General features: G+C 52.7%; 1 protein-coding gene across 1 annotated transcript in view; it reads left to right on the top strand.

Moving 5' to 3' along the window:
- The window catches only part of Tmem132c (transmembrane protein 132C), a gene marked incomplete at its 5' end in the record, with an annotated part of 262,619 nt that continues 243,308 nt past the window's right edge, over positions 1–19,311 (top strand). The window contains 1 exon segment of the mRNA XM_013503741.1: positions 1–48. Within this exon segment, the coding sequence (XP_013359195.1) occupies positions 1–48 (48 nt within the window).

Raw genomic sequence — 19,311 nt, 5'->3', positions numbered from 1 at the left:
CGCTGTGCGGGGCGCTGAGCCTGGTGCTGGGCGCGCTGCTGGGCAGAGGTGAGGCGCGGCGCGGGCGCGGAGGGGACCCCGAAACCCGGGCGAGGGGGACCCATAACCGGGGGAGAGGAGGTCCCGCACTCGGGCGCGGAGCGGACCCCGAAATCTGGCACAGAGGAGACCCCACAGCCGGCGTGGAGGGAACCCCATACCCTGAGGGACCCCAAAACCAGGCGCGGAGAGGCCCTCACACGGCGGGGGAGGGACCCCCACGCGGTGCAGCGGGGACCCCACTGCCGGCGGCGGAGGGACCGCGGCGAGGCCGTGACCGCGCGAGGCGGGCGGCCCCTTCCCGGGAGGCAGGACTGGCCGGGCCGGGCTGGGGAGTTAGTCGGGCTCGGACCCTCAGACCCACCCCCGAGCGCCCCAGAGGAGGCTGTGGCGGCGAGGAGGGGGCGTGGCGGGGCCCCGGGTGCCGTCTGGACCCCGAGTGCCCGGCGCCCATCGGGCCCGCCCGTCTCGCCGCGGAGCTGCGCCGCGCGATGCTGACCCCTTTCCTCCCCACTTTGCGCGCCCCGTCCCCAGCTCAGACTACGCGTCTTGTGATGCAGGACGCAGACCCAGCCCTCGGCACCCCCTTCCGCAGCCACCGATCCGATCCGAGAACCCACTCTGCTTCATCGCGCCCCTCCCGGGGCCCCCAGGGTTGGTTGGCGGGAACCCGACACGCTCCCCGGGTGCCCCCATGAGAGCCGGTGTGTTTGGGGGTGGCATGGCGAGGCCAGTGAGCGTCCTGTATCCAGAAAGGGCTTCCCTCAGCTGTGTCCCCGGAGGGCTTTCCTCGGTCGCCTCGTCTAAACCACAAGGATGACTCTGCCTTGGGTTTGAGGGCTGCATGCGCAGCAGCTGAATTGGGGTGCCCAGAGGGCCCCCCAAAGGTCCTGTTGTCATCGGCACGACCGTTCTGATGTGGTGCCTGAGGGCCGGGCGCGAGGGCCGGTCCCCGCCAAGCCGCAGGAGCAGCTGCCCTGGCCGCCCTCCCGCGGAGACAGCGGCGGGGCCCGCAGCAGCTGCCCGAGTCCGGGTGCGGTCAGGCAGCGCAGAGAGCAGTGTCGCCTGCTGCCGCCGCGTGCTGGCCGGTATCTCGGGTCCCCGTTAAGGCCAGGTGTGCGCGCGTGTCCTGCGCCTTCGGGGGGCAGGGCGGGCTGGCCACAGCCCGGGCTCCGAGTGCGCAGAGAAACCTCAGATGCACCCCGACGCAGACCGCGGTCTCCTTCCCGCCTACAGCTCCAGGCTGGCCTGGAGAGGCATCGGGAGAGACGAGTTGCCAATTGATGTTAAAAAGTAGGGCTTGCTTTTCAGAGGCCATTATTCACCGCCGGAGACCGGGGAGAAATCTGCTTCCCTTAGGAGCCGCTTCCCAGCCCAGCTGGGCAAGTTTGTGTTGTAGACGCGAGGCACTGTGTGCCCCTTGTGGAGGCTGCTGTTTTGTTAAAAACCCAAAACATCCTGAGGCTTGTGCCTGGAATCTGCCGTTCGCTCTTCATTGGGTTTTCCGGGGCTCGGTTTCCTTGCGTGTAAAGTGACCCCTGGAAATCCCTTCCTCTGATGCTAAACTGACTCACTGGCTGGGAAACCGCGTGGCAGGGAGAGCCCTTGCTGGGTGGGTCCTCGCGTCCTCGAGGGGATATAGTAATCAGGTGAAGTAACCTAAGTATAGTAATCAGGTGAAGAACCTAAATGTGCTTTTTGAGCAAGTTGAGGACGTGTGTGTGCGCGCACACGCGCGCCTGTGCTTTTGATTTAGAGGAGCTTTGGTTACAGGCATCAGCACCAAGGGACGGGGGCAGCGGTTAAGTGGATTTGGGACTCAGCTAGAGCATGAAGGGGGAGGTGGGGAGGTGGAGGTGATGGGGTGCGGGGTCCCTGCCTGTCCAGAGTCACCTGGTGCAGGCTCAGAGCCTCCTTGATTAGATGTGCTTTTCTTTTGTGATTGCCGAGAGGTGCCGATCACCTGGTCTGAGTGTCCCAGGGTCTGTAACTCCTCTGCAAAATGGTTTTCTGCCGTTTATTTCTCACCACCCAAAAGAGCAGTTCCCTCCCCCTCTGATTCCTCCACAAATGAAATGTCAGCCCCCGAAGATGTCTTTAAAAGGGAACATGCCCTGACCCTTGCTTCAGTGTGTAATGTCTTAAAAAATATATGGGTAAGGCCATCTGTGACTTCTCCTTTGCAAGGATGGAATGCTGATTTCTGGAATCCTTGAGGCCTCTGGCCACTTCTTAATACCGACTGTATGTTTATTTTTGACTGCGGATCTAGACATTTTGCAGTTTGCCAGGGTGTGGAAAATACATAATTTTTCTTGGGAGTTTCCATAAATAGGACAGAGCATTGAAAGGAGAGAATGTCTCACTAGGATTTAAGATTGAAGTAGCAGGCGCAAGGTCTCCTGGTGTTGGGGGCCAACGAATCAGGCGGTGTGAGGCAGTGGACGGCCGGGGGGGGGGGTGGCGGTTGCCGGGCCGAGATGCACGGCATCTGGGAGTTGAGTGATGTCCTCAGTCCCATGCCACACAGGACCGCGGTCTGCGCTCTGAAGTGAAGTGGTTTTAAGGCCTGGAATTACTGAGCTCTTCGGAGGGCACGTTGCACAGCATCAGAGGCTCACGCTTCATACCTCGTGTCCCGTGTCCTGCCTGCAGCGCTGTCCCGTAACTGTGCATGTGGTTGATTTTGTGTGAAACACGGGCGTCTTCACAGGGAGGGGAGGGTAAAGGCCTAGTACAGCCCCGCTTCACTTCGGATCAGGCTTGGCGTCCAATGAGTTACATTCAAGCAATCAACCAAACCCTTGGCTTTGAGCGCCTTGGGGATATGGGATTCTGATGAGGGTTTGGCGGTTCGGAGGAGGGTTCGGTGATTCTGAGGAGGGTTTGGTGGCTGTGGCTGCTGTGAGGAGGAGGAACAGGTGGGAGGGTGGGGAGGCCCTTCCTCTGGGCTGTGCCCTGTCCTCTCTGCCCTGCATCACCGTGCCAGGCACCACGCCCTGCACACACCACCACACACCGCCCATAGCCACACACACACACACACACACACACACACACACACACGCACGCGCATGCACACCTTCCCATCTGTCCCTTCCTGACCGTCAAGTTGAAGCACCTGCCAACTCCCCTCTTCTGCTTCTTGGAAGTCACTCAGATAAACCGCCAGGTCCTGGCTTGTGGTTTCTGCCTTCACCCACCTCCAAAACAAGCAAATAAACAGAAAAAACAATGCTCAGCTCTCCACATTTTCACTGGGAGATCATCAGCGTTTCCAGATGTGTACACACATCAAAACGCCGTGTTCTGCTCCAAAACTACTTACAGCGTTTCCACGGGGGTGGCAGCTCCAGGAGTGGAGACAGAAGCGAGCCCCTCACGTGTCTTAGAGACCTCGTGTGCCCATCGTCACGAAGAGCAAGGTTAATAGAAAGGGCTCTCCAATGCACTAATTGGACTGAGGAGGAATTTCACTGAATTAATGGAATAAATGGAATGTGGGATGGATGGGATTTTTACAGAAACTTGCATTGTTTAAAAGTTGGCTTTATTACAGTGAAATTCACCCTTTTCAAGTGTGTGGCTCTAAGTTGTGACAAAGGTACAAGGTCATGTAAAATATAATCAAAATCTCCTCTGTGCCCCCAGGGCCATCTTCTTCCTCTGCCCCAACCCCTAGCCATGCCGATCTGGTCATGGACGCTGGACTTTTGCCGTTTGCAAAATGCCACCGAAATGGATTTGTGCAGTTGGCGGCCTTCAAACCGGCTGTCTTTCCACCTGCAAAATGGGTCTGATACTCACTTTGCACCATCATTTCTTCCTCTTTAATGCTGAACCGTGTTCCATGTCGTGGGTGCACTGCAGTTTGTGTATTCACCTCCCGGGTGGAGGATGCTGGGAGGCTTTGGTGATTATGGAATGAGTGGCCGTAAATACAGCAGGGGCTTCGTGTGCACAGGCATTCACTTCTCCTGGGGCTGCTGTTTATATAACTGCACTACAGACTCCCTTTCAACACGGCTTTAACTCTGCATTCCCGCCTGCCTCGAGAAAGTGTCTGAAGCGTTTGTGTCCCCTGCAGCATGCTGTTTTCCTTTCATGTTGTTTGATTTTGCTTAGACCTCCTGATAGATAGTGGTGGGAGGGATTTCTCTGAGTGCCATGTTCCACCCTCATGACCACGCTGCAAATTCCTCCTTCTGTTTAATTTCCACCTCTGTGACTTCTTCAGTGAAATGCCTCTTTCCGGCACGGTGCCCGTGTTTTACCGCTTATTTATTTCTTTATTACCGCTCTCTGAGAGCACTTTATATGTTCTCGGTGCAGGTCCTTTCTCAGATCTTGTTTTCCAGTTTTCTCCCAGCAAATGTCTTCAGAAGAGCAGAGATTTTAATTTTAGTGAAGTGGAGATTATTAATGCTTTCTTTTCGTGGCTGTGCCCTTGGTGTCACATCTGTGTGATCTTTGCCTGAGCCACAATCGAAAGGGTTCTCTCGATGCCTACAGTGTTGGTCAGGTCTCTCCATTCCCTTTAACTGTCTATTCTCTTAGCTTGCTGAGAGAGGAGTGTGGAAATCTCCGATGAATTTGTGGCTTTGCCCATTTTTCATTTCAGTTCTCCCAACTTTTGCTTCTCATCTTTTGAAGCACCGTTTTAGGTGCATGCACAGTTAGAATTATCGTGTCCTTTTGATGGCTCACTCCTTTTACCATGAGGTACAACTCAGAACTTATTGGAAATATTTCTTGCTTTCAGGTCCATGTGGTCAGACATTAATATAGACACCTCAGCTTTCTTTTGACTAGCATTTATATGGCAGTAGCTTTCTGATCTTTTTACTTTTAATCACTGTCTTTATAGTATCATTTATAGATCACATACGGTTGGGTTTCACTTGTTTATTCAATCTGATAATCCCTATCTTTTAAGCATGGTGTTTAGGCCATTTATACTTAATGTAATTATTCATGCTGAAAGTAAAAGCTAACATTTTGCTGACTTTTTCTTAATATTCCCTCTTTTTTATCCTTTTCCCTTCTCTTTCTGCCTGCATTTATATTAAGTATTATGTATGATTCTATTTTATCTCCATTGTTGGATCATTATGTATACTTCTTTTTTAATATTGGTCATTGCCCCCAGGTTTACAAAATGCATCTTTAATTAAGCAAAGTTTATATTCCAGTTATGTTATGCTGCTTTGTAAGTTGTATAAGAACCTTGAAAGAGCACATTCCCAGTGTTTTTCTCATCTACATATAACCTTGTCAGGAACACATGTTCTTACACCTAGTGTGGACACAAGAACTGTCAAGTAGAGATTACTTTTGCACATGTTTAAAAATCATGCTCTTGTTTCTGCACGGGCACTTCTGATATCCTCAGAACTGTTTCTCTGCAGCCCTTTACCTCTCCCCGACCTGCAGACTGAGTCCTATTGTTCTTGCGCCCTGAGGATTTAGAAGTTGCTGGCTTCAAGGAGAGGAGGAAGGTGAAATGCAACCCAGCCAGAGTCTGAGTTAGCAGGATTTCCACACCATGAGTCCTAGCTGATCCCCCGGTGAGACCGATTTCTCTTCTTCTGCAGAGTGCGCTTGTCCTTTTCTCTGGTTGAAGCTGCTCCTTGTGGATGTGAGGACCATTAAGTTCACCCTTGCAGAGGGCTGGTGCCCTGAAGACACCCAAGATGTGGCAGAGACACTTGTGTCTGCTCTGCAGAAACCGTTTCTTCTGTCCTCTGAGCTCTCTGTGCTTTCAGCACCATGGCGAGGTTTCACTTATGCACTAATTAGTGCCCATCCATCCTCGACTCTGTGCAAACAGAAGCTTAATTTTAAGATCCTTCCTGCCACTTACTTCTTGGACACAATGCCCAGAAATGGGTGGTTGTGAGCAGCAGAAATATCCTAGAGTCACGTTAAAAAGTGCATCCTCAAGAACAGGGAGATGCTGGTGCTTCAGAAAGCAGGGGCTGCAGGTTTTCTGAGAAGAGGAAGTGCCCTGCTCCCTGGTCCCTGCAGTTACCCTTGATATTTGCCTTCCTCGGGGCAAGCAAGGGGTCTGGTCATTTTTTCTTACTTTTGTCTTAATGCTCAGGTGTGAGATTTCAGGGAGCAGGAACCCCGTAACCTGAACCACTCTGGAGTCACCTGGGAAGCTCTAATCAACGCCGGTCCTCTGAGCCTTCCCAAAACCAGCTGAGCTGGGTCTTTGGTGTGGTGCAGGGGGGCAGGGAGGGGCTGGTTGGTCCTTTTCATCTCCGAAAAGCTCTCCAGTGACTCTGAAGTGGCCTCAGTTAGACCCCCGTTCGTCTAGAGGAAAGAACCAGACAGTCCCAGCCTCTTTATTTCAGGGGGAAGGGTGTGAGCCCTGGAGCATAAGGGAAAGACTGTCACCAGCAGCAGGTGGGGATGGTGCCGGTTACAAACCCCACCATGTCCCTGCCACTGGCTCTGAGCCCGTGTGGAGTGAAGGCCAGCAGGCTACAGTGCTGCCCAGCCCGGTTCTCACTGCAGGTGCCACGGGTCCCAGCTACTGCACAGGACGCCCGAGGACTCAGATGCCACACATGGTCAGGGGTGCTGTGATGAACGTCCACCAACTTGGCGGCTTCCAAACACTTCCCATACAGCTTCACACGGCAGATTAATTCTCTCCCCGCTCTGGTGGCCAGTTGTCCAGGATCGAGGAGGCAGTGGGCCAGGGCCCTCCAACACCTCCAGGGAGAACCCAGCCCTCCTGTTCTCTGGGGTCCTGGCTTGTGATGGCTTCGCTCTGTGTCCCCTGCCGTCCTCTCCCACATGTCCCATCTGTGTGTCCCTTCCCGTCCGTCTCTAGGGTCACCTGCCATTGGGTGGAAGGCTCCTCTGATCCAGGGTGACCTCATGCTGAGATCCTCAAGCGAATGACATCTTTCAGGGTTCGTTCTTGGAGTGAAGGTGCGCTCACGGGCTCGGTGGACACATCCTCCTGGCCCATCGAGCCGCTGTGCACCGTGGACTTGGCCAGTGATGGTGCCCTGTCATCACAGTGCACTTGACCACGCCGGGGAAGAGGGGCCGCAGGCTGAGTGTGCCCATCCCGGCCACCTGTCCTCTGTGCTCGTCTCCTGTGCTCCTGGCACCGTCTTAGAAACCCCGGCCCCCAAGGTCCGGAGTCCTCAGACCCAGCCCGAGTGACCCATGTCTCTCCCGGGTTGAATTTTTTCCCCGTTCTGCAGTGGGCTCCTTTCATCTTCCTGGATCAGTTCCTCAGCCCCTAGCTATAGAGTCTGCTTTCAGCTGTGCTCTCCTGCGTCTCTGGAGCTCAGCGGCCTGAGGATGTGGACACAGCGCCACCCCTGGTGGCACAGGGAGCTCCATCAGCAGCTGTCTGAGGCAAAGCGGGGATCTGGCTGCTCACAATAAAGGAGCATTGAGGAGCTGTCTCCACCCTCCTGCTACAGCACTCGTGCACGGGCGCACACACACACACACGTGCTCACACGCACAGGTGAAGAGTTTCTGGTCTTCCCATTAGCTTACAGCTTGGTGCTGGTTTTAAGAAAAACAACAAAAGAAACTAGAGAAAACTTATGCAATGAAAAGCAAAAAAAAATAAACCCCAGAACTCTCACACTGTAAGCAGGTTGGACACTGGAAAAGCAGTTTTTCCCTTACCCCGCGATGGAAATGCTGAACACGTACAGAATTCTTCAGCGCTCCAGTTGTGACTCCCATCTCAGTCCCTTTCCTTGTGACTACCCGCAGTTTAAGAGAGGAGGGGTTCGTTTGAGCTCACGTTCCAGTCGTGGTCAGCTGGCTCCAGCAGGCATCGGCGGAGTTTCTCCTGGTCCGGCGTCCGACCCAGCATCGCACGCGGTGTGTCTGTGAGTTGGAAACACGTCCTCAGTCTCTTTCGTCCTGTGTAACCCTGCTGGGTTTAAGGAGCGCAGGACACAGTATTTGCTCAGTTTCGTTCAGGGTCAGTTGGAAATAGCGGCTGAGCTCAGGCCACACTGCTCTGGCCCTTCCAGACGCTGAGGTCTGAGCACGGATCATCGTACCTCGGTGCGATCTCAGTGTCACCGAAGCCCCAGGTGAGCCCTGCAGGGCCTCTCTGCCTGTGATGTCCCCACGGGGGTGAGGGGCTCCCAGTCCTCCATCTCCACAGGAAGCCCGGGTGCCCTCTCCGTGCTCCCGGCGGCTCTTCCTAGGAGGGTCCTGACCTCAGGCTGGCTGAGTCCCTGGCCCACACCTCATTGTCCTTGCACCTCTGCTGCTGAGGGTCTGCCAGGATGGACACTTGGACAGCTGCTCCCAGCCATGGCTAAAGGAGGGGACCCCAGTCGATTTCCCCAGCATGAAGAGGACCAGGAAGGACCAGGACTTCCTGCAAGGAGAGGAAGGATGGGCCCCCATGTCCCTGCAGAAGGGTCTTTCTTATACACCGTGGCAGTCCCCATTCCAGCCTGGGGTGCCCCCCAGGGAAGTCCCCTTCACACTCTGCCCTCCCCTGGCAGGGGGGGAGGGCGCCTCTCCCTGCTGTGCCTGGCGTAACTGTGTCACCTGGCTTCCCTCTTCTGAGGAAACGCTTGTACACACATGCTTGCACACCCCCTTACACACTTATGCACTCACACAAGCATGCACACACTGAGTAGGAGTATGTATGCGACCATTACTTTTTGGACACAGGCAATCAAAATCCAGATGGAGGGATTTAAGCACACCCCTACCTCTGCCGTGCTCCATCCTACGGCCGTGTCTGTGTGCGGGAATAAACAGAACGTTGCATTTCTTCATGTGGGTTAATAGCGATGTCATAGTTTTCTAAAAAGAATAGGTGTGTGGTTGGTGTGGCTTTGGCTGAAAACACACGCAGATCTCATTTTGGAGAACATTCTAGAACAGGAAGTATGCCCAGGAAGTGCACTGAAAGCCCGTCTCGAAAGACAGCATCGTTAGCTAACTCCTGAGTCAGTGTTTTCCAATTTGCAGTCTGTCCTGTAGGGTTCTCAGTGATTCTTGGCCGACGTTAGTGTCACCTGCACTTCCAGGGACTTAATAACGAATTTTCTCTATTTCACAATTTCTCTTTTAATCTGAGCCTTGCCCTAAGCAATCATTTTCATGGAAGCCTCTGTTTTACATACTAATTGCGCTTCCCTCCACAACATTAAGATAAACACATAAGTGATAATATGTCCACAGCTCCTTCCGTGTCCCTCAGATGAGCTCTCTGTGATTGCATGCTTGCGGGAACACTGGCCTCGGGCCCCGGTGCAGATAGGGCTACACCCTATCTAAAGGCTACACCTTTGATGGAGCACTTACACAGAGAACTGATGGAATATTTGATGGCAGATCTGGTAGCAGCCCTGTCTTCCCTGTGCTTTGAACCCCCTGATTGCATCTCCAATACTTTGAAGGAAGGCTTCCAGGAAACGGGAACCAGACACAGCTCAGTAGTAGAGCAGTTGCTTAGCATGTGCAAGGCCCAGTCAGCGTTGCACAGTCAGCGTTGCAAAAGAATAAAAAAGTATGCTAAGTGAAATTCTGAAAGGAGAGATCGGCAGACAGACAGAGGGACACTCTTTGCAGCCAAGGCGCATGCACTAACGGGACACTAAAGGTGACCAGTGAGGAGCTGTCATGCCGAGAGGTCCGCCCTCCCTCACTGAGAGTCTGGTTATTCCGGACAACAGCAGTCCTAGCTTCTAGGCAATCTGTCAGTATTTCAGCCAACTCTCCCCGAATTTAGTCATCTGTGCCTTTGTCAGATAAATATAAAAATCCATGGATTTTTCTCTAGTTTCCTGGGAAGGGGGACAAAGATCCTCGAGGATTGTGTGCTGTCCTGTGCAAGCCAAAGAAAACTACAAACATATGAATTCCACCTTCTGGGCTTTGTCTAACACAAAACACACATAAGTAATTTCCCAGTTTCATCATCGAAAATAAGGAGCATGCATTTTAATGCTAAACATAACCAAGGACTTTTATCATACACTTCCCTTTCTCCAGCTGAGAAATACTAGCCCTCCTGGAAGTTGACTAATTTCAAACATGGAACCCATACATGGGAGGTCTGTGGTGGGGAGTGCGCCCCTCCTGGTGCCTTTAGCCCTCATAGTGAGCCTGGTAACCTGAGCACAGGGTGCACACAGGGCACTGGGAATCCCGGAGGGGCGGCCCTGCGCTCAGCTGCTGCAGAGCTGAGCTCTCTCAGTCCTGAGAACACCCAAAGATAAATGTCCAGAGCGGGACAGGTCACAGGAGTCATGTTACTGACGGGACACTGCCTTGGAGTACCAATGCAGTCCTGTTGGAGGACTTTGCACGTGGAGTACCGTCCCAGAATATTTTGATGGAGGACTTTGATGTCATACTGGTAGAGTACTTTGATAGGGAATTGGTGTAGCATTTGATGGAATACTTTGCAGAAATACTTGGATGGTGTACTGGTGGACTAGTGGTAGCATATTTTACTTATCAAGTACTGTGCTCATGGAGTACTGATGGAGTGTATAACATGGAGTACTATACTGATGAAGTACTTTTATACAATACTTTGATGGAGTACTTTATGATGGAGTCCTGATGGAGCACTTCCATAGAGAACTGATGGACCATTCTGATGGAATAGTTGATGGCGTATTTTGATGGGGGTCTTATTGAGTACTTTGTGGTTTTATGGAGTACTCATCTCCACCCCTGAATGCCACGTCAGCCCCCTGATGCCAGCCCGCCTGCCCGCAGCTGTGACCATCCAACCTGCGCGCATGCTCTGCGGAGGCTCTGGAGCTGGTGGGCGTGGCTGAGGCTGTGATGCCAGCAGCCACGTGCGGCTGTGAAGGCAGAGTCTGCAGGAGCACAGGGGACTGAGCTGCTGTGAGAGTGCCATCAGATGTGGGAACGGAGCGTCTGGCCTGGAGCTGAGTCCCTGCTTGCTCGCTCGCCCTCCCCCCAGCTTGGCTGCCCTGGGATCCTGGCTCAGGGCCGAGCTCTGCCCTGGACACCTGTGTACATGTGTAGCCTGACCACCTCTGCCCACGCTATCTCCTGCTCACTCCTGTACCTCGGGGCTGCCCCTCCCAGGTCCCCTTCCTCTGGCAGTGGCGGGAGCCTGGGGAGCCTGGAGGGAGATGCTGCATGGTTTCCTTGCCCCCCCCTCACCCCGGGAAGCCCCCATTCCCCATTGCCCCTGCTCCCCCAGGGCCAGCAGTGGCCCCCTATAGCTACAGTCTGCACCTTGGCACATCGCTGGCTTCTGGACCTGTCCCTTGCTGTGTAGTCGACCCCTTCAGTGCCCTCTGTGGAAAAAACTGCAGGTGGTTTCACTGCGTTCACAGTGGTTTTCTTCACTGCAGTCAGGGAGATCCTGAGCAGCCAGGGTGCAGGGAAAAGGTGCGGACACAAAGTCTGTCTCCAGCAGAGCCCCCTGTGTGAGCCAGAGATGCCCAGCCTTCCCGCTGCAGCCAAGTTCTCTTACTCTGTTTTGTTAATTGTTATCAGTACATGCCGCGGTCCACAGTCATTACACTCACCGAGAGCAGTTGGTGCAGGCACACTGCACATCTGAATTCCTGCCGCGCCCCTCCTCCGCCCTCCCCGCTCCCTGCACCTCCGCATCCCTTTCCTCGCTTGCACAAGAGCCGCTTCCCCTTTTCTTACTGTCTTTTATTTTGCCCTTTGGAATTTATTTATACTTTGGATTTCTCATGTAAGAGAAACCTTGTGATATTTAAGCTTGTGTGTCTGATTTATTTTACTTAACATTATGGTCTCAAAAAGCATCCGTTTTTCTAAAAATGATTCAGATTTATCCTTCCGTTAGCAGAGTAGTACTCCACGGTGTGTAAACACCACGTTTTCTTTACCCACGCATCTGCTGATGGACATACAGAGCACTTTCAAGATTTATCTATTGTGACTTGTGCTACTATGAGCGTGGGTGTGCATGGATCACTGTAAAATGATGTCTTGAACTCTTTGGAGAAGATAACTAGCAAGTGAATGGCTGGGTCTAAAGGAATTTCTCATTTTAGTTTTTTGAGAAATCCCCATACTGATTTCCATAGTGGTTTACTAGTTTACACTGCCACCAACAGTGTAGAACAGTTTCTTTATCCTCACAGCTTCTCCAGCACTTGTTATTATTTGATTTCTTGATGATAACCAGTTTTTCTAAGATCGAGCCTCAGGGTCATTTTAATTTATATTTCTGTAGTGACCAGCGATGTTGAACATTTTTCGTGTATTTATTGGCCATTTGTACTTCTTCTGAGAAGTGTCTACTCATTTCAGTTGATCCTTTTTGGATTGGGTCTTTTATTTTGGGGAGGTCTAGTTTTTTTCAATTCTTCATCTACCCTAGATATTAGCCCTCTATCTGAGGTGTAACTGGAAAGTGTTCCTTTCTGTAGTTGTCTCTGCACCTTTTGGTGGTTTCCTTGCCTGTGCAGAAGCTTTTGAATTTGATGTGGTCCCATTTGTGGATTCTTGGTGTTATGTTTTTGTGCAACTGGGGTTCTGTTCAGAAAGTTCTAGTCAGTGCCTATGACCTCAAGAGTTTCACCTGTTTTATCTTCTAGCTGCTTGAGTGTTTCTGTTTTGATGTTTAGCTCTTTCAACTGTTTTTATTTCAGTCTAGGATATGGTTAGAGAGATGAGTCTGGCTTCAGTCTTCTGCATGTGGGTAGCCAGTTTTCCTAAAGAGGGTCTCTTTCCTCCAACATGTCTGTTTGGCCCCTTTATCAAAGATCAGGTGGATGAATGTGCCTGAGGTTTTATCTGTGTCCTTTATTCTGTTCCACTGATCCACATGTCTGTCTCTGTGCCAGTGGAAAGGAGGCTGGCGCTCCTGCCCCTGCCTCCTGGAGTAGAAGTTAGAGGTATGTTGCCGTGTGTTGATACCCTGCTCTCCTGCGGTGTACGTTCCCCATGGGTGTGCATTTGTCCCCTCTGTCCATCCTGAGACCCTCGCCCTAGGGCAATGCTGGGCACACACTAGGCACTCTATGAACATCTGCTGGTGCATAACAAGACCCCTGGGTCACGAGGCAGGGAAACTAACAGCACATTGCTACCAGAATTTCTCTTCTGAATAGAAAAATAAAAACTCTGTTCTGCATGCATCTGTGTACCATGCGTGGGAATGCGTGCACTGGTGTGCATTATACAGTCATTTCTTATGACAGCCCTTGGTTTGGGGAAGTTTGAAGTCCAAAGTACCTGATTCTGGGAAGCTCTTTGCAGGCTACTCCCAGCAGGCACAGGGCCCCCTTTAAGTCCAGCTACACATTCCCTCAGTCCCATGGCTCCCCGTGCTGGCCCAACCCCCAGCCTGTCCAGATAACTCAACTTCCTCATCTTGGAAGCTGTTTCATGTGGAAATTACCGCCTGTCCACAAACTTACTAAGTTATAAGGTAAATGTTCTGTTTAATGCAAAATATCATTCTCCCCACCCGGATATTTTTATTTTTTCTACTCCACCCACAGGAAGGCCGGAACCCTTTTATGCATTTCCAGAATGAGCCCCATATAGAATTTAGAAGCACACAGGGCACTCAAGTGTCTCTGTCTGTTCGTATTACGAAGCAGGACTCATTATTTCTTCTTCGACAAGGATTTTCTTTTGCTAGAGGGTGAGAGCAGAAACATAAGCTTGTTTCATTTAAGGAGAAAACTATCTGTTTTGAGTTCTTGATCTCCACTTCCAGGAGGGAAGCCCCTCTCCGAACTCAGAGGCGTGTCACTGTGGCCTTTGTTTCTGTGCCTCTTGAGGCCTGGGATAATTCCTTAGGACAAGGAGCAAGCGCCGTGGTGACAGTACAGCCTCCCTCCAAAGAAGCCCCTGCACACACCTCGTGTGCCTTTCCTGTCATCTCGCTGGGTTTTATTTTAATTGCCATTCTCTCCGAAGCACGATTGGTATTAATTATTCATGGTGGTGCAATGTTTATGTGATCAGAGTAATTATTATAATTATGCGTTGTGAGTTTTCCTAGTTAATGACCTCACTCAGGTTTCCTTTGGCAAAGAATATTTCCAGACGGGAATCAGATGGTCGCATCTCTTGCTGCATCAGAGTGAAACAAAATAGTATGGGGTCTTGGTTTGCAAAGAAGTAGAAATTTCAGCCTTTCTGGAGGAAAGGGGAGGTGGAGGAATAAGACCCATCTCCAGAGCGCTCAGCCCTCCCAACTCCGCATCCTGCTCTGTGGTCCACCACAAGGAGCTGCCTAGGGTTCTTCTGATGGAGCAGCCTGGTAGACCAGCAGCCCCAGCGGGGGACCAACATGTTCATCGCATCTCAGGATGCTTTGCCTGAGACGTGGGATTCTTATCTCCCACACGCAGCCACACTCAAAGGCAGCTAACCCAATCCCAGTGATTTATGACAGCGAAGCGGCCTTCCCATGGCCTCCGCCTGGGCCCTCACCACCCCTGCTCTGGAAAGAACATAAAATGCAAGTGTTTGGGGAAATGGCTGAGGTACTGTGAGCATGGGAAGGACTTTGATGCTTTATGACCGGTGCTGGCCTTGTCTACTCGTCTGCTACTGCAGAAGGCAGAGGCTGAGTGGCTTCTTATCGCAGGCGTTTCCTTCTCACAGTTGTGGAGGCTGGAGTCCGGGGATGGGTGTGGGGTGAGGGCTGCTCCCTGGCTCGGCTCACTGGTGATGCTTGCTGCTGGCTCCTCCCTGGATGGAGTCACGCATGTGCTCCCTGGAGGCTCTTTCACATGGCACGGACCCCATCCGCCAGGGCTCCCCTCTTGTGACCTAGTCCCCTCCCAGACCCCACTTCCTCCACCAGCACCTCAGACTAAGGTTTCAGCACCTGACTTCTCAGAGAACACCCACATTCAGAGCATCACAACAGTGCAGTCAGACTTCAAATATCTCGGTTTCCTACCTCCTGTCCCGCGCCAGAGGAACCAGCACTTACTATGAGCCCAAAACATCACAAGCGCTTCCACCTGTCATCCATCCCGAGCCACAGAGGGAACGGAGAGTGCGGTACAGCTGTTCCCGTGTGACAGATGAGGGAGGGCCCACACTCGGGTCACCCGGACAGTGCGTGTGACCCCCGCCACTCCTGAGGTCCAAGCCCCATCTTCCAGTGTGACCTTGCCCTGGGCTGACTTTTCAGCTTCTGCCAGGACCAACCATGCACCTTCCAGGGCCCTCCAGGAGGAGCCTACCTGCAGAAGAAAGACAGAAGGAAAAGACAGGGAAGGAGGAGGGGAGGGATGCAGAAGAGGAGGAGGAGGAGGAGGGGAAGCCCACGAAGTCCTGCTCAGCAGCCAGCGACCAGCACGGCCACACTTTTCGTACCAAGCACAGCTTGGCAACAAGCAGCTCAGGACCCTCTGCTGAACTACTTCCTCTGCCTGCGGAAAGGCCACCCTCCCCCAGTCCTGTGTAGCTATGCTGTCTTCCGCCTCGGCCACTCCGGGCCGTCTTGAAAACATGGGTGTTACTGCAGGGGCCCTGAACGGTCCAGTCTATGAGAGAGGAAGGACAAAGGCGCTTGGGTTCCCTCTGTCCCTCTCAAGGCTTCTCATCTTCTTTGTGTCAAAGTCCTTTCCTTCCCGTCTCCTACAATTCCTTCAGCGACCCCGTGTCTTGATGAACATCTGTGATCTGGTGCCCACAGCATATACTTGAGCCTGTGTCTGCGGCAGGATGTGCAGGGTGGAGCTGACGTCTCCAGCAGGGTTTCCCACCACTGGCTGTTTGAGTTTTATCATTGCGGTGCTCTGGACTGCAAGCCATAACAGCTTTAAAACAGTCTGGCTTCAGTGGTGAGGAAATGTGTAATCTCTGAAACACCAACTCAGGAAGTGGAACGGTGGCCCAGTTGGTGATGTGGTGGCCTGTGGCTGCTTCCATGGACAATGTCCTTCTGTCTTTCCCCATCATCCCGGGGCTGCGTTCATCCTGGACTGTGTGTTCTCATGGAGACAGGAGGGATGGCTGTGGCATTTCGGTTGCATGATTTACTTTTTTATGGCTGGAGGGAACCCAGCTCTTCAGGGCCTTCCGTTAACAATAAGGGAGGCTGACCCAGAAGCACCCCATCTTCCTGCCTTACTGGTCGTGTTTGGGACACAAAACGTCCCTGAGCCGGCCACTGGTGAGCATGTGGGATTAGCCTTAAAGGGATTAGCACAGCCTCCCGGAGCGGAGAATGGAGGGGGCTGGGGAAGAGGATGGGAGAATAAAATCAGAAGGACACAAGGAACGATGGTTCTTTTTAAAAAGAAAACTAACTCCTTTCTTTAACTGAGCAAAATGACTTTTAAAATCTCCAGGTTTGATACGTTTGTAAAGTTTTCTTTTAATCGGTGCAAAAATAAATATGTAAAAGTATCAGTCCAGTACCATCTTAGAAATCATTGTATTTAGACTAGCCATCCGAAACTGCACCAAAACTAACCAGGATCTTCAGATGGAATTAACCTCCTGTTGTTATGGACGTAGAAGATGCAGCTGTCGTTTTTCCAAGTGGTTTTTTTCCTAATTGTAATGCGTGTGTATTAGTCTTGCCTTTCTAAACTCGGGATGCGGTGGGGACACGGGTCTGTTTTTAGGGGTTGCACCAGCCAGCTTTTCTTCAGTGCTGGCTTGAAATGAATAGCAGCAAATCGAATAAATAACTGCAGTGAGAGAGATAATGTGGTATCGACTGCCTTGGCCCTGGTTAATTTTCTGTGATATGAGCGCCCTGCAGACGTCGGGCCGGTCCTGATGGCCCCCTGCCGGCGCGGGCCAGTGGCTGGGAACATTATAGGTTTGTAAACTCAGAAGGGTTTTCTCATGCAGCCAGATTTATTTAAAGTCATAAATGGATTATTGGATTACTCCTGGTCCTGCCTTTAAGTCATTTATGGCCTCCAGCCTGGCTTCGGGTCTCTAATAAGCTTGGGATAGTGCCACTCTTGCCTTAATTAATGCTGCATCTTCTCCATTACGTTCCTCCTGCTCTGGGATGACACTCCGCAGGGCCTGCAGATGCGGGCCGAGCAGCCGCTCTGGCGGGAACCACGGGACCTAGCTCTGATTCTCCGTGGTCTGTCCCAGCGCTTGTGGATACGCCCGGAAATGTCTCCTGGTGGGCAGGACATTCTTTTTTTTTTTATGATTCAGATCAGGATTCTAAAGGGAAACTCCCTGAGTATAAGGCTTTGTTTTACTTAGAGCATAAATGTTTGCCCTGGATCTGAGCGAGCCCTTTTGGGACCCCACGTGCTTAAAGCAAATGTAGTTGAAGCAGGGCCTTGCTGAGCCGGCCTGCAATGCGAATGAAAACTGCGCTTAGCCATAAAGCACGTGGAGGAGCATCCAGCCAAGTCTGGCTCTCCGTAGGGCCTCAGGGTCCAGGGCTCTAGGAACACAGTCCCTACACCCTGCACCTCTCCACAGCGTTGACCCCGTGGTGTGGACCTGCTGACCTTCACGGTCCCATTTGAGTGGAAGCCCCAGGAGTGCAGGGCCCTCTCAATTTTATTTAGCTGTTTCCTGTCCGCTCCGCACTGTGGTGCCCGGTTCCTTACACAGCACTGCACTCAGTGCCTGGAGCCGCGGCCTGAGCACCGGGGCAGTGGGCGAGGCGGCTCCCCATGGCAGCTCACAGAGGCTGACACAGGATCCCTGTGTCCAGAAGACGTTACTTTCTGACAACTCAAACCCATCCTGGAGATCCTGGTCCCGGGCTCTCTGCTGCTGCACAACTCTGACTTCATCTACACCTGGGTCCGCATGGAGTCACTCGCAGGAAAAACCTGCTCCTGAGTGATAGTAGTTGAGGACACCTGGGTGCCTGGTGTGGCGATGCACTGGTCCCATCAGGATCGCTGTCTGGGTTAAGGAGTGCACCTAGCGCTCGCCAGTAGCAGTGGGCTGGCCTCTGAGCTGCTCTCAGGGTGAGCTTGGTGATCCTGGAGAGAGGAGATGGGGACAGAACAGAGGTTTGCCACCTTCCTTCCACGTCTGCAGGAGGATGAGTCCCTAGACACAGGAAGCGCCTGGTGGAAGGTCACAGACAACCAGAGGAGTGTGCACAGCCAGCTCGAGCCGATGCAGTGTGACCGGAAGACCCACATGACCATACCACCGAGGGTCCGCAGAGCGACTGGACCTTGCTGGGTCTCAGCCCCACAAGGCGTGACCTCGATGGCCCCTATGCTTGGATACCTGGAAACTCCCGGGATGTCCCCACATGTGACGAGAGGTGGCCCCTCATAAAGGGGCACACACACCCCAGAGGGGAAGTGAGCAGGGTTTGGCGCCAGAAGAGCCTGAGCAGGACCCGCACACTCACAGGTGCAGTCAGTATGGGGCCCGTCAGCAGGGGATGCAGGACCTGCCAGGGACACACTCACCAGGGAGCTGTGCTGAGCGTCTGCGGACTCCTGAGGTGCTCACGGAGAGGGAGTATGAGGGGAACACGGAGTTCGAGAGACACGGATGCTTCTTCGGAGCAGTTCTCAGATGAAGGTTAAGGAACACCATCAACGTGACCCTCACAGTGCTTCAAAGCCTTGGTCCTAATAAACATGAAATGATTGATAGAAATCGCAGACCCTTGGCTGCATGAGGGCCCGGGACTGAGCTGGGTGAGCCCAGGTGAGCTACGTGAGAGGGTCTGCCTAAGCCCCCACCGGAAGCATTTTGATCTCCTTCCTGTGTCATTTCAGATCCTCCAAATCAAGTGCTGGAGCCAAGAGGTGTGGGAGCATCTCCGGAGCCGGGCCCCCTGCACACCCCACCCCAAGCCAGTGCTGTCCAGCCTGACCAAGAGTCAGTGCATTAGGGGTGGGAAACGCGAGGAGGAGGCTGCCCTGCCTGCACGCCTGCAGGGTTGGGGCGCCCCTCCCTTCCTCACTGGCTGTCAGGCCCTGATGAAGCCAGGTAGACATCAAAATAAAAGTCATCATTCAAGCTGCTTGTTGTTAAGCCAACAGAAACCATGTCAGCTGGGATGCAGCAGAAAATGTGTCACCAGATACTGGCCCCAACACCTCGTAGCTTCAGCACCTTTTCCTTGGAAGCACTGCCAGTGACATCTCAGTTAAAGAGAGGGTTTTACCCGTGGGAAGAAAGAAACTGAACATTGTGATCATTTTCACACCACTCCCGTCTTGGCAGTTGCTGTGTCGTCCCCTAATCGCCCAGCCTGAAGATTCTGAGCCTAGAGCACCACACGTTCTGCATACCCTGGGCTCCTCCTCAACTTCAGATGATTTCACAGCTTTGTGTTGTGGTTTCCTGCCC

The sequence above is a fragment of the Chinchilla lanigera genome, unplaced genomic scaffold (assembly GCF_000276665.1).
Source record: "Chinchilla lanigera isolate Chin_1 unplaced genomic scaffold, ChiLan1.0 scaffold00081, whole genome shotgun sequence".
Taxonomy (NCBI): domain Eukaryota; kingdom Metazoa; phylum Chordata; class Mammalia; order Rodentia; family Chinchillidae; genus Chinchilla; species Chinchilla lanigera.
Note: the sequence above shows the minus strand (reverse complement) of the source record. Positions and strands in the feature narration are given on the sequence as shown.